Here is a 13,732-nt window from a genome sequence, read left to right on the forward strand (position 1 = left end):
TAAGTTACTAGAGATCGCGTAGTTAAGACATAAACATAACAAGTATTAAAATATAACCCTTGTGGTCAAACGTTTTTATAAATTTAGCTTTACTAAACCATAAAAAGTACAAATGACTTCAGGTGATAATCAGAAAAAAAACTTTGTATCAGCTTCATGAAAAATACAATTAATTTAGATAAATAAAGTCATACTTCTTATTTGCGAGGTATTTATTATTTAATTTATACTTTTTCGGAAATAAAATTGTATAATATACCATAAATGTTTAAGATTTAAAAAGACTATCTTACTACTTTTAGATAGCTAAATTGTAACAAATTAGAAAAAAAAAATTGAATATACGTTTAAAAAGTGTTTGCACTTATTTTTAAAAGTGATTTTGTTGAGATATTCTAACAGATATGTAACAATTATGCTGAGTTTTGCTATTTTAATTGTTTTTTTAGTTTAAAATTAGAAAAACTGTTGTTTTAACTTTTTGGATTTATAAAAAAAAAGTTTTTACGAGACTAATTATTTACTAAAATAAAATTAAATCAATATACAGATTTTTTAAGTAATTCTTAACAATTAGAAAAAATTATGATATTTTTGTTTTTAAAATAAATTAACATGTGCTTTACATTTTGATTTATATAAGCAGAACTTATTAAGCTTTTTTAATTAGGATATTTTTGTAATTTAACTTTTAGTTTTCTTTTCACTCTAAGTTGTTAATTCATCAGAAAACAACAATTTTATTAGCATCAACTCAGTATGATTAGCATTTTTTGAAATTTTTGAAATGTCCAAACTTTAGATCCAACTTTTCTTTGCTATTTTTAAAGCTAACTAGTGTTATTTTTGTAGGCAACGTTTCTTTGCCTTTAATTTAAAAAGAAAAATCTATTGAATTGGGGTTTGAATTTTTGAGTGGGGCCCCTTAGAAAAAACGTTATTTTTTTAGATGTTTTTAGTTTTTACTTCAACCGTTGTTTTAACCACAAAACATAAAAATAACTACTATATTAATATTCTTAATCTGCTGTGTTCTCAAGGGTCTAATATTTTAACTACACATAGAAATATTAAAATTTGTATATATTGTAAATTTCAAAGACCTTCTGTTTTTTTAAGGTCACTATAACAGAAAAAACTTTATATTTTATTTTAATACACTTGGTTATGATAATTTTGAACAGTCAATAAAATTTTTAAACTGTTCTTTTGTAAGAAATGACCCATGCACGTTTTACTAAAATTATCATTATTTGAATATGAAATGCCTCATAAAAGAGTTTACTGAAACCTAGATTAATATTTTCATTATTATTAAATAATAAAGTTTATTGCTGGAGTTAATCTTAGAAACTTACCCTATCTAGATAAAAGGTGTTTTAATTTGTATACAAAGATTGATTAAAAGATTCTGTACAACACTATATTAAGTAAATTGATGTTATTTAACTGATGTATGTAAGCATTAACATGTGTATTGTGTATAGTTTAAAGCTATTACTATCAGTCAATTAATTTAAGTATATGGTTTATTTACTTCCTGTTGTTTGTCTTTAGTTCAAATGCAAAAAACTGCCAACAACTTACATTAAATTTTCCAATTGGGTAAAGTATTTTTTTTAGTATTTGAGAAAACCTTATACTTTTGAAACGTTTATTACTCAAAAATTATACTAGAAAACAGTAAAAGGAGTTAGTTTCTTTAAAATAAAATGTCTTTAATTTAAAACAGAAGCTTATTCTTTTGAATATCATAAGCTGTTTAGATTTTTTGTGCTTGAAGCTTAAGTTTTATTTTCATTCTAATTCATACCAAAATAAAAACCAAATCTGCACAAAATTGTTTAACTAAAAGGTAAGAAAATAGTTTAGATAATTAAAAATAAAAATTATTTTTATGAATCTACAAAGCTTACACTGTTTAAACTTAACTAGGTTCATCAGAGCTTATAAGTGGCAATAAGCAAAAATAAGGACATAGTATATGGCAAAAGCCATAAAGTAACCAATATGTATAATTATGTAATCAGGCAATTGATGTTATCACTACAGTTATAATAAGCCAATGTTAAGTTTAAGTTGGCTAAATTAAGTAAAATTAGGATTTTAAACTTAACAATCCTTAATAAAACTGAAGTACAGGGTTGTCACAAAACCATAATCCTAGAAATACCTTAAAAAATTGATATTTTAAGTTAAAAAACTTGGAACTTAAGAAATTAAAAAAAAAATGAAAATATCGAATTTAAAAACTTAACTCACTAAAAAGCCTGGAAAAACTTTGAGTTTTAAACAATTTATACATGTAAATTGCAAAGTAATAGAAGTTCGATTTGACACAAATAATCTAAAATATAATTGAATATTTTTGTCATCACCAAAAAATATTTTTATAAAAACACATTTTTAAGGAACTTTACAGTTTCTATCCAATATTGTTATACTATTTAACACAGTTTTTTTCCTTAAACTTTATTTCAAATCAAAATTAGATCCAAAAAATCGTACTGACAGAAACCTAGAGGAGATTTTAAAAACTTTAAGAAAATTTGCCAAAACCTGTGGCAATCCTGTAAGTAATAAAGAAATACTTTAGGATAATTTTAAGCTTGAATTAAAAAAATCCTGATAATAGAAAACAACCTTGTTAATAGAAAGAACTTCTGGGTTATTACTTACTCAAGTTTATAACTGTTTAAAAGTCCAGGATAGCTCAGTATATTTTGAACATTTGTTTTAAACTTATGCTGAATCAGGACCATTATGTTTCTGATAAAAAACTCGGAATAGTTAAGCTCTGTTAATAATTTTAAATTATTTTTTTTTTGAATGTGATTTAGTTAATTTACAGGGTTGTCACGTATTTAGAATACTCAAGACAGTCAGAATATTTGATGTATACAAAAATTAAAGGATATTTATTATTTTTAACTGAGGCATACTAGAGATAGTTTAAACATCTCTTTAAAATTTTAAGATTTTTTGTTTTTACAAACTAAATTAGTTTTAACTTAATTTGTAGCAGTTTTTATTATTTTATGACCAACTATGTTATTTTAAAATATTATTATTTTGAAAAAAGTTAAAAAAAGGCTTTAAAGAATTTAAAGTATTAAATATACTCAAGAGAGTTTAAGGTATTTTAGGACAGTTTTTAATCACTCAAAACTTTTTTTTTACTTTTTGAGTGGGTATTTTGTTTAAAGTTTCAATAATTTTGTTGAAATAAACGTTTTAAAATACTTGATTTGTATTAACTAATAATCAATATAAAAAGACTAATTTAAAAAATAAAAAAAAACTAAGGATGACTTAAGAAAAATAGAGTTATTTAGTACAATCTTTTTGACATAAAAAGTATCAACACTTAAGTTAAAATGGTGTTAATATACCACAGGAACTAAATTTTTTTCTAACAATTTATTCTCCTGAGATTACCAAAAAACTAATAGCTGAAATTTAAACATATATTTTTTTGTAAGAACTTTAGTTTAATCTATATAATAAAGGTTTTAATATTACATATAAAAATTTATTTGTAAAAATAAAATTAGAAACTACATCAATTTCTATAAATAAATGTAAATGTTTTTTTAGATATAACAAATATTAAGTTTATTAATTATATTATTTTTCTAAGAAAATGTTATTGTTAGAACAAAGTAATAATTAAACAAAAGATTTTTTATCAGTCATATAAAGTTAAATTTTCCTCAAATAATTAATAAGGTGTTTAATAAGACCTAATTTAATTTTTATTATTTTTAGAAAATATAAATTTTGTTAATAAACTAAATTTTTTTGTTTTAATTGATTCAAACTGTTTTAACTCATATTTCTCTATGTTGACATAGTATGATTTAAAAGTTTTGTAATATAAAGTAATTAGTATTTTGATTGTATTTAATGATTTATACATAAACATGTGTATGCCTTATTGTTATAAGTAGTATATAGTAATCAGTATTTTAATTGTATTTAATGATTTATACATAAACATGTGTATGGCTTATTGTTACAAGTCAATCAAAATAAGTATATGGGTTGTTAATTTGTTGTTGTTTGTCTTTAACTCTGATGAAAAATACTGCCAATAACTTAAAGTTAAATTCTACAATTGGATAAAGTAACTTTTATGTGTTGTTAATTATTGATTAAAAAAGTTTTTCAAAACCAATTAAAAAAAAAATTAGTTTTAAAAAATAACATCTTATGAAAAGAAAAGGCAAATACCATTTCTATTGGATTTCTAGGACTGTTTATTTAGAGTTTTTGTAATAGATTTTTTCTTTTAACTATTAAGTGGTCACAATGTATACTTTGTAACATTTTTATTCTATTAAAACTAATAAATAACTAATAAAAGCTTTTAACTAACTTAAAATAAATAATAATAAACTTGCAAATGCTATTTAATATTAAATATTTTATTTACTGCAGGGTGCACTCAATACAAAGTAATATTAAAACGGAATTATATATTTTTTAATTGTTTTATTTTTTTTTAAGTTTATGTACTATTAGTCTTATACATAAAAGTAACAAAAAAACTTTGTTTTAATGGATTTAAAAATACTCGTGTTTACTTATTATCGTTTTTAGTCATTTTAGATAGTTTTTTACACAGTGGCCACCCTGTAACCGTTGTAAACGAAAAGACAACATTTAGTAATCCTTTTTTTTGTCCTAACTAGTAGTAATAAAAAATATTGTCAGTTGTTTAAATAATACAGTTCTAAACACGTTAAAATATTGTATTTGTTTCTTATAGTGGTTATATTTGATTTTTTATTTGTGGATTTGAAGGTAAAATATAGACAAATTCTTATTGTTATTTTAAATTGATAAATCTACTACAAAGTTGTATATATTATTTTTAAAGTTAAATAAAAACTACAACTATTTACTTATGTGTTTAAACTACATTTTTTTTTTTTAATTTTTACTCAAAATTTTTGAGTAATTATGAATTATGCACAGGTTTATAAATATTATGAACATGCAAATTCTTGTGGGAACAATGACAGATGGTGGAAAAAGTTTTAAACTTTTAGTCACTCCAGAAGATACTTGTGCTATGGTCAAAGCTAGAATTCAGGATCAGAAAGGTAGTTTACAATACATTACTTAATTTTAATTTAGTTTTATACTAAAAATGATCAAATAAACTTGTATTTGTAAAACCTAGAAAAATAATCATGTTATTTTTAAATATTTATGTTGAATTAAGTATTAAACAAACTTGAACTTTGTTTAGCTACTTTTCAATAAGGTTTATTTTTAATTTATAAAACTGAAAATCTGGCTGAGTTTCATAATTAACTTAATTTTTATTGAATGATTGCAACTTTAATCATGAATTTCTTGAATTTTCTTAAGAAAACACGACATACTTAGTTGCGGAGTTGCTATTCCTCAGTCATGAAAAATTTCTACTAAGTCCTGAAATAAATTTTGATTTACAAAATTTAATTGATACTAAGTTGTTCAATGAAATTGGTTTTAAAATAGCAAAATATTTTACTAAACCAAGTATACTTTATTTAAAATATAAGAAACGATTGCCTGAGATTTAAAAAAAAATCATTTAAATTACTAAACAAACTGGCTTAAGGCATATTAAATTAAAAAAAAGATGGAACTGTTCTCAGTTATCCTGTGTGTGTGTCAAACCTGTATTTGCAAATAAGTTAATTTAACAGTGGTTATTTTTTTGTTTTTTTTTTCATAAGTATAGGCCGATAATAGTCTTATTAATATTTATATGATTTAAAAAATACAATTTTTCAGATTAATGTTTTTGTAATAGATTTAATTTTACTTATTTCTCACGAATTTAGAAAAAAGGTTTGCAAAATCGTTCTAGACAATACATTTTAATCCTGTACAAAGCAACGGGGTTGCCACACACTCATATTACTCAGCTTAACTCTGGGTATTTTGAGTTTGTTTTATAAACTCAGGCTGACTAATAAGAAATTTGCTTATATTTTTCTAACAAACTCACTTCAGTTTTAAAGTTTCTAGAATTCTCAAGTAATTTTTTATAATGTTTTATGCGATTTAGTTGATTTTTTAAATAGTTTGTTATTTTGTAACCAATTTAGCGAATTTTATATGATTCTTAAACAGGTTATATTTGTTCAAGGATTTAAAAAACTCAGTGAGACTCAGGAAAGTTTAAGATCACTCAGAAAAGTCTTTAGACACAAAAAGTGGCAAGCCTGACTATTTTATATTCAACAACTATATATTATATAACTATACATAGAAATTATAAATATGTATATTTAAAATAAGGTGATTATTTAAACTTAATTAATTTCTACTGAGCCTACATGAAAGGCTTTTAAATAATTCATTAGGAAAATGCGATATTAAAAATTCCAGAACATAATTTTCATAAAGAAAAAAAAAAGCTGTCTTTAGCTTCAGCTGTTTCAATTTAAAATAATTACCACGTTGATTATTAATGATACAAAAGTTAAAACCAATAAAATAAAAAACAATATTAAGTAATAATTGAATATTGTACAGTATAAATTTTAGGTGAAAAAAAATTATGTTACATCTAAACAAATAACCAATATTCACAACAACTACAGTCAAAAAAATTTTTTTTAAGTTACTTAACTGTAGTTTTTGTGAATTAAATATTTAATAAAACCAACTATCCAGATAGTAAAATTAGTGAAAAAAATACTCAAATATTTCCCCATTTTTAATCAAGAAGTAAAAACATTTCTGAGTTTCTAAAAGCTGAAGCATTTATAAATGTGAAGGACCATAGACCTAATTTATCCTTATAGTATCAGTTGCAGAACAATTAACCATTAAAATCATTTCTTGGCAAATTAACTATAGTAAATTTGCAAACGTACATTGCCAAAAAAAGTTTAAACTCAAAACTTACCCAGTGTCTAAACTCTGAAGAGATAATTAAATAGTCTAGTAATATTAATAACAAACCCTATAAATGTTTCATCGATTTTAATATAAAAAAATTAACCCTTCAATAAAAAAAATACCTGACTAAAGCTAAAAAATTTGCAGAAAATTAACAAGTTTTGATAAACATGAATAAGACAATCTTATGCATACGGTATACTAACATTTCCGACCCGCGTTCAATTCCAACCCACACGATTCCAACCCGATCAATTCCATCCCGATCAATTACCACCCGGATCAATTCCCACCCAAATCAAACTTACCTGATCATTTCCAACCCGAATCAAATCCAACCAGAATCAATTCCCACCCGATCAAATCCAACCCAAATCGATTCCCAACCCAATCAATTCCCACTTGATCAATTCCCATCCGATCAAATCCAATCCAAATCAATTCCAACGCGATTAAATCCCACCCGATCAAATCCCACCCAAATCAAATCTAACCTGCACAATTCTAACAAGAATTAAATACCGTCCAAATCAAATCCCACCCGATCAATTCCCTTATTAAAGTTCCTATTAAAGAAAAATATGTTGTACAGTAGTATATTATTTTGTTGTTTTAATTAATTATCAAAAACTAAAATAAAATTAAGTGTCAATGTCAATTGTTCCAACTCGTACAAAAATATTAATTGGACATAAGTTAGTTACCATGATAGAAAATGGTTCCGATACCCAAAACTTAATCATTATTTAAACTTGATCTAGATTAAACTTTAGTAACAATGATAGCATTTTACAAGTAACAGACCAACTTTCTGTAGTAGATTTCGTAATTATTTAATTATCGTAGTTGTCAACAAACAAAACTGACATTACACTAAAAACATGATAAAATAAGCAACAATAACAATTTTAGCTTAAATAAAAAAATCGTTTTTACCTTACTAATTTCATATTTAAAATGATTTTAAAAAATATAAAAACTAAAATTTTAATGTGAGTTCCAAGCGTATTAAAATTTATAAATCGTACAAGAATAAATATCGGGTTTGATAATATATGGGAATTGACCGGGTAGGAATTATGTGGATAGGAATTGATCGGGTGGGAATTGATTTGGGTGGGATTTGATCGGCTGGTATTTGATTCGGATTGGAAATGATCGGGTGGAATTTGATCCGGATGGGAATTGATTGGGTTGGATTTGATCGGTTGAGAATTGAGTCGGGTGGGATTTGATTCGGTTTGGATTTGATCAGGTGGGATTTTATTTGTGTAGGAAATGATCAGGTGGGATTTGATTTGGTTGGAATTTGATTCGGGTTGGTTTTGATCGGGTGGGATTTGAATCAGGTGGGAATTGTGCGGGTGGGAAATGATCGGGTGGGATTTGATTTGGGTTCAAAGTGATCGGGTGGGAATTGTGCGCGGGTTGGAACTGAAGGGTTCCCTATGCATACATGTCAAACCATAGTGTTTTATGATAATAAGTTTTGCTCACAGTATTAAATAATAATAACTTTTGCATAGCAATGAGTTCGTTCAAGGGCGAAGGGCGCCTAAGTCTGTAATTTAATAGGTTTATATATACTAAGCGTAATATACCGTTTTATACGTTCATCAAACTCACATATATTTATATAGAGATGATGATCTTACAATTATAAAATACTCCACGGGAACTATCCTTAAAAATTAAAAAAATGCCTTGTCAACAAAATGTCTTCCGTAAGCCTTGAAATCACAATTGACATAGGCAACACTAACACAGGATTTCTTGACGTCTCTCCGGACCTTTCCCTAAAAACTAACTGTCCATACTGTAAACCTTATTTAAAAACTAACTTTACCAACAACAACTCCAACCATCCTAAAATTACACGTTACAACGTACGAAAAGTTACTAAAAGAACATTATCGTAAAAAGAAGAAGATTCCAACAACATCAAAGGCTTATATACCTAAATGTATTTAAGTAGCTTCAAATATAACTTAACCTACAAACAATTTGATAGTACCGACATTAAAAAAAATAGAAATACAGTTTGCTTTTACTTTAACCCCCTTCACTCCTTATTTTGTGAATCTGAACAGACCAAAATTAACAAGTATTTCCTAGTATTTCTAAATATTTTTTTTTTACAAAGACAGCATTTACCACAAAATATTTAAAAAAAAATTGCATAAAATTGTCATATTGCTGCACACCAAACGTTATGTCACTTATAAATTCACTCAACAAAAAGATTCAGATAAAAAATTTTTGAAGATTTTATTCAAACTGTTTTTGAGCTTTTGTCAATTCTTTGCATAACCTTATGCTTTAGATTTTGGAATTTGTTTCTAACAATTTGGATGTATGATTCAGTATTACTTCTTATATTATTTTATTCTGCCTTTAAAAACTTGGGACTTTTTTATTCATTTATACTTTTGACTTTATAAATTAAAAAAAATTTCAATGTTTTAAACCATATGTTTTTTTTAGATTTTATTTTTCTTTCTGATTGACTTTGCTTTTCTACTTAGGTGTTGGTATTAATTGAAGTCCCGGAGATAAAAGTTGTACATCATAGTAACTAAAATTTCATCTTATTTATTTAGGATTGTTTCACTTGTAGATTTGTATAGTTAATTTTGCTTTCTGACTTGTTATCTTTGACCGTTTTTTTTGTTACTTTTCTTTTTGGGATAATGTTTTAATTCATTTGATTTTTAAAGTCTTTTATCATCCTTTTATTTTTAATTGCAATGTAATTTTTCATTTGTAGCGAAGTTTTTGTTTGAAACTTGCTTTCTTTACAAAACTTTTTTCTAAATTTTATAATTTATTAAATTAAAAAATATGTTTTTGATTTTTTCTATTTTTGTGAATTGCTTACGAAGTATTATTATTATTATTATTATTGTTGTATCAACACTAAATCAAAGTCAGTCATTTTTTCCATTTCAAAGTATTAAGATATTAAAAGTGATGCACTTTTTCAAAAACATGAACTTTTGTTTTAAAACGGCCGAGGAAACTACAATTTATTTATTTAGAAACAAGTGATAACTATAATGTAAGCTTATTAATAATCTTTTTGAATAAAATAATTTCTAAAATTTACTGTAAGTATAATAATTACTAATAACACTACTTTAGTATCATATAAGAATAATTGTTTATTATAAAAAATTTAGTTACTTTAACTATAAAATAATAAGATGCACAAGGTTTATAATGCACAATTATAAAAAAAAATAAAAAAATATTATACAAAGAAAATTACTATTTTTTTTTAATTTACTCTATAAATATATCTATCATGATTTAGCTAAATGACCGACATGTTTTTATTCACACCAACCCATATATAATAGTTCTTGGCGTTTACATTTTGTCTTTTACTTGTTTGTTTTCACAATTTGTTTTTTTTTTTTAAATTGTTTACGCACAGAATGAGTTTTAAATTTTTACCTAAAGGGTTATATGAGTAAAATTTCCAACAAATGAAAAGCCAAACACTTTACTAACGAATAATTTCGCTTTAATTTTGAACTAAGTTGGTTTGAACAAATTAACTTAACTAAATTTAAAACAATTTTTTATGTGTACACTATAAATTGCAAGCTCCCGCAGAATTTTTTTGTTCACACTAGTGTGCAACGGTACCTTAAGTTAATGCTTCACAATGCTTTAATACTAACCAAAGAATAAGTTTTTTTAATCATTTAAAGCAACTTTTTCTCAAACAATAAAAACTACCAGGCTTTTCTTTTGACATACAAAGTTTGTTTTTTGGTGGAAAACAATTAGAAGATGGAAAGTCCTTGGATGACTGCAATATCAAGAGTGGGTCAGCCGTTCAACTAGTATTACAAATGAAAGTAGTTGTAAATCATTTGGGTGAAAATTTTGAATTGGATGTTGAATCAAATGAAACTATCACAATTCTAAAAGCTATGATTCAGGACAAAACAGGTCAGAAAACAATTCTTGTTACAAATTTTAAACAGATTGATTATTTAAATTATAAATATACTAAAAGTTATTAAACGCAAATTTTATTTGCTAATTCAATTATGCTGCCAATTTGTTTAATAAACTCTAAAGTTAAGCGAGATTATGTCAAGATGGTTTTCAGAAGATCTAGAATAACAATGGTGTAAATTTTCATTTGTAAAGTAGTCTGAAGTTTAAAAAATAATAGAATGTTAAAAAACTTATCAATGTACATAACAGAGTCTTATATTTAATTATGTAGTGCTTGTTGTAGTATAGTATGTTATGTTTTTTATTTTGTTATACACGTTGTCACATTTCAGCTATTATTTAGAGCAGAGGACTTCAATCTTATCAAAATAGTAAAATTAAACTTATGTGTATCCCAACGTGCGATTATCTGGTATAAGTTTTAAATTCCCTGTAATATCTAGTGTAGGATTTCCCTAAGATTTCTGTAAAAACGACCATAAAAACAGTCTAACACCTTTTGCTTTTCATCAACAACTTAAGAATATATTTTTTAATGTTAAGATAAATTTTTACAATACAATTCATGCACGCCAAAATAAATTTGTGAACCCAAAGCGTTTGTGCACCCCAAAATAAATTTCGTGTACACTACTGTGCATTGGTGGACATTAAGAAGATATTTATTTTAAATTTAAAAATGATTAATATATTTGTTTAATTTTACAAAGGGTTCTACAAAAGTTTTCAAAAAGAGCCAAACAGAATAAAAGCGATAAAACTTGTTCATTTTTTATTGTTGAAAGATGTTAAATCTATGTTTAAGGGAATATGAAAGAACCATAAGAAAGGTTAAGTATATAAACAGAGACTCGTAGTATAAAAAAAAACCTGTTGTTGTGTTGATTTTTAAAAATTAACAAGTAACTTTTTTTTTAATTTTAAAACATATCTATTCATTTTATAAGTTATCTAGCCTCATAATTTACAAAGCATAAAAATCCTTAAATACTAATTTTTAATCTTGATTTCGCGCTTGATACTATAAGTTTTCAGAATATGGTTGTTGCAATATTTAAAAAGACTGGGTAATCGAAAAGTTAAAAAAATTTTACCAAAATAAAAAAGTTTTAAAGATTATACTTTTTATAAAAATTCTATAACTTCTAAATTTTTTGAAATTTATGAAACTTTACTGTTAATATTTTAAAATTTAACACGTGGAAATTGTCTTTATTTGTCTGTGGCATAGTGGAGTACTACGGTGAAATAGAAATTTTTTAATCATAAAATAATACGTTTTATGTTCATATACTAAATTTTAGAGCTAGTTTTCTTTTATATTTGTGTTATTGTTGATCCAAGTATTTTAGAAGCAACATAAATTTTTCTACATTAATTTTCTTTATTTTTTATTTTATGTTTGCAAGAAACGTGAGGCACTAAGTTTAATTATTGTATTTCATGTAAAAATGAATTTAAGAAAATTTTTACCGGATATCTTGAAGTGGGTAATACAGCTCGCATGGGGTAATTTCAAAAATTTAGGGGCTGTAAGCTAAAAAACCGGAAGTGGGGGCATAGTAAGAAAAATGACCACATGTGGGTTATGAGGCCATAACTTGTAACTTACACAAAATACTTTAAGTTGGCGGTAAAAATGAATAATCGTTATAGATATACCTAAGGTTTTAGAAGTTATACAAGATATAGTGGAGTGGCAGATATATAACAAAAAAAAGAAAAAAAAGGTCTTAGACGTAGTTAGAATTAGATTTTTGAGAAAGTGGCCGTAGTTTTTTTAATTTTATCAAAAAAAACCTACTAAAAATAGGTTGTTTTCGACTAGTTTGGACAAAATTGCCACACTGTTTTCATTGCCAAACTGTTTTTTTACTAATAAAAGACATATAAAAGACGCACATTTTTGATAAATTAAATCTTAGTGGGAGATTAGTTGAAATTTCTTTATTTTTATATTTACAACTAAGCTAGCCGTTATTCCAACAGTTTTTGTTTAATAACTTTTTCTGGACATTTTTACTATAAATAACATTTTTAAACATGTTTTGCCTTAAAAAACTAATTGTCAACAGTTTATATAGTGTATAACAGGGGTCGGCAGGCAGTTGGTGGTCGCGGGCCAAATTTCAAGTTTACAAAGTCTTCGCGGGCCGCAGTTTTAGTTTTAGTTACATTTAAATAATCTTTTGGTTTTAGTTTTATTCACACTAGAGAAAAGTTTTACTTTTATTCACCTTATCATTATAAATAACTTTTAGCTATACATATGACTATTTAAATTAAATTAAATAAAATTAGAATAAATTTTACATTGACTAATATACTTAAGTGTTAATAAACTATGTACTTTCATAAGCACTTACTAAGTTAAGTTTAATACTTTTGTAATTTTACATACAATTTAACTCTCTATAAAAACCAAACTTGAAAAACAATTTATTAGTTACTCTTATATATTTGTTATATTATCAACCCCTTTTTTCATAATTCTAAAAATATTAGCTTCAAAAAAATAGTTTTTGCGTGTTAAATAGTTTACATTCAGTAAAAAACTTAGTAATTAGTTAATTTAATAAAATTAATACCTGTTTGTATTATAGAAAGCTAGAACAAATTCTTTAAAATAATTAATTCTCGGATACTTAAATAAAATATCTTATTAGTAACTAGTCCTTTACATGGTTGTCACTTAAAAATCAAAAATATCTGAGTTATATCAAACCAGCCTAAGTTCATTAAACGTTTATAAAGCTAGTAAATCGTTGTAAATCAAGCTAAAGAACCTAGTAAAAATATCATCATCATCAAAAATTACACAAATTATAAAAAAACAAGAAAAAACTACAGTAAA

At 24.9% G+C, this 13,732-nt stretch overlaps 1 protein-coding gene across 1 annotated transcript; it reads left to right on the top strand.

The window, feature by feature from the left end:
• The first annotated feature begins 5,020 nt into the window (after positions 1-5,020).
• On the top strand, positions 5,021-11,054 carry LOC145835749 (polyubiquitin-like). The gene is made up of 3 exons (XM_082943463.1): positions 5,021-5,108; positions 10,654-10,866; positions 10,999-11,054. Exons 1-3 carry the CDS (start codon positions 5,021-5,023, stop codon positions 11,052-11,054), a joined length of 357 nt encoding a protein of 118 aa, XP_082799589.1.
• The last annotated feature ends 2,678 nt before the right edge of the window (positions 11,055-13,732 follow it).

The sequence above is a fragment of the Thalia democratica genome, chromosome 1 (assembly GCF_965202585.1).
Source record: "Thalia democratica chromosome 1, ktThaDemo2.hap1.1, whole genome shotgun sequence".
Lineage (NCBI taxonomy): Eukaryota > Metazoa > Chordata > Thaliacea > Salpida > Salpidae > Thalia > Thalia democratica.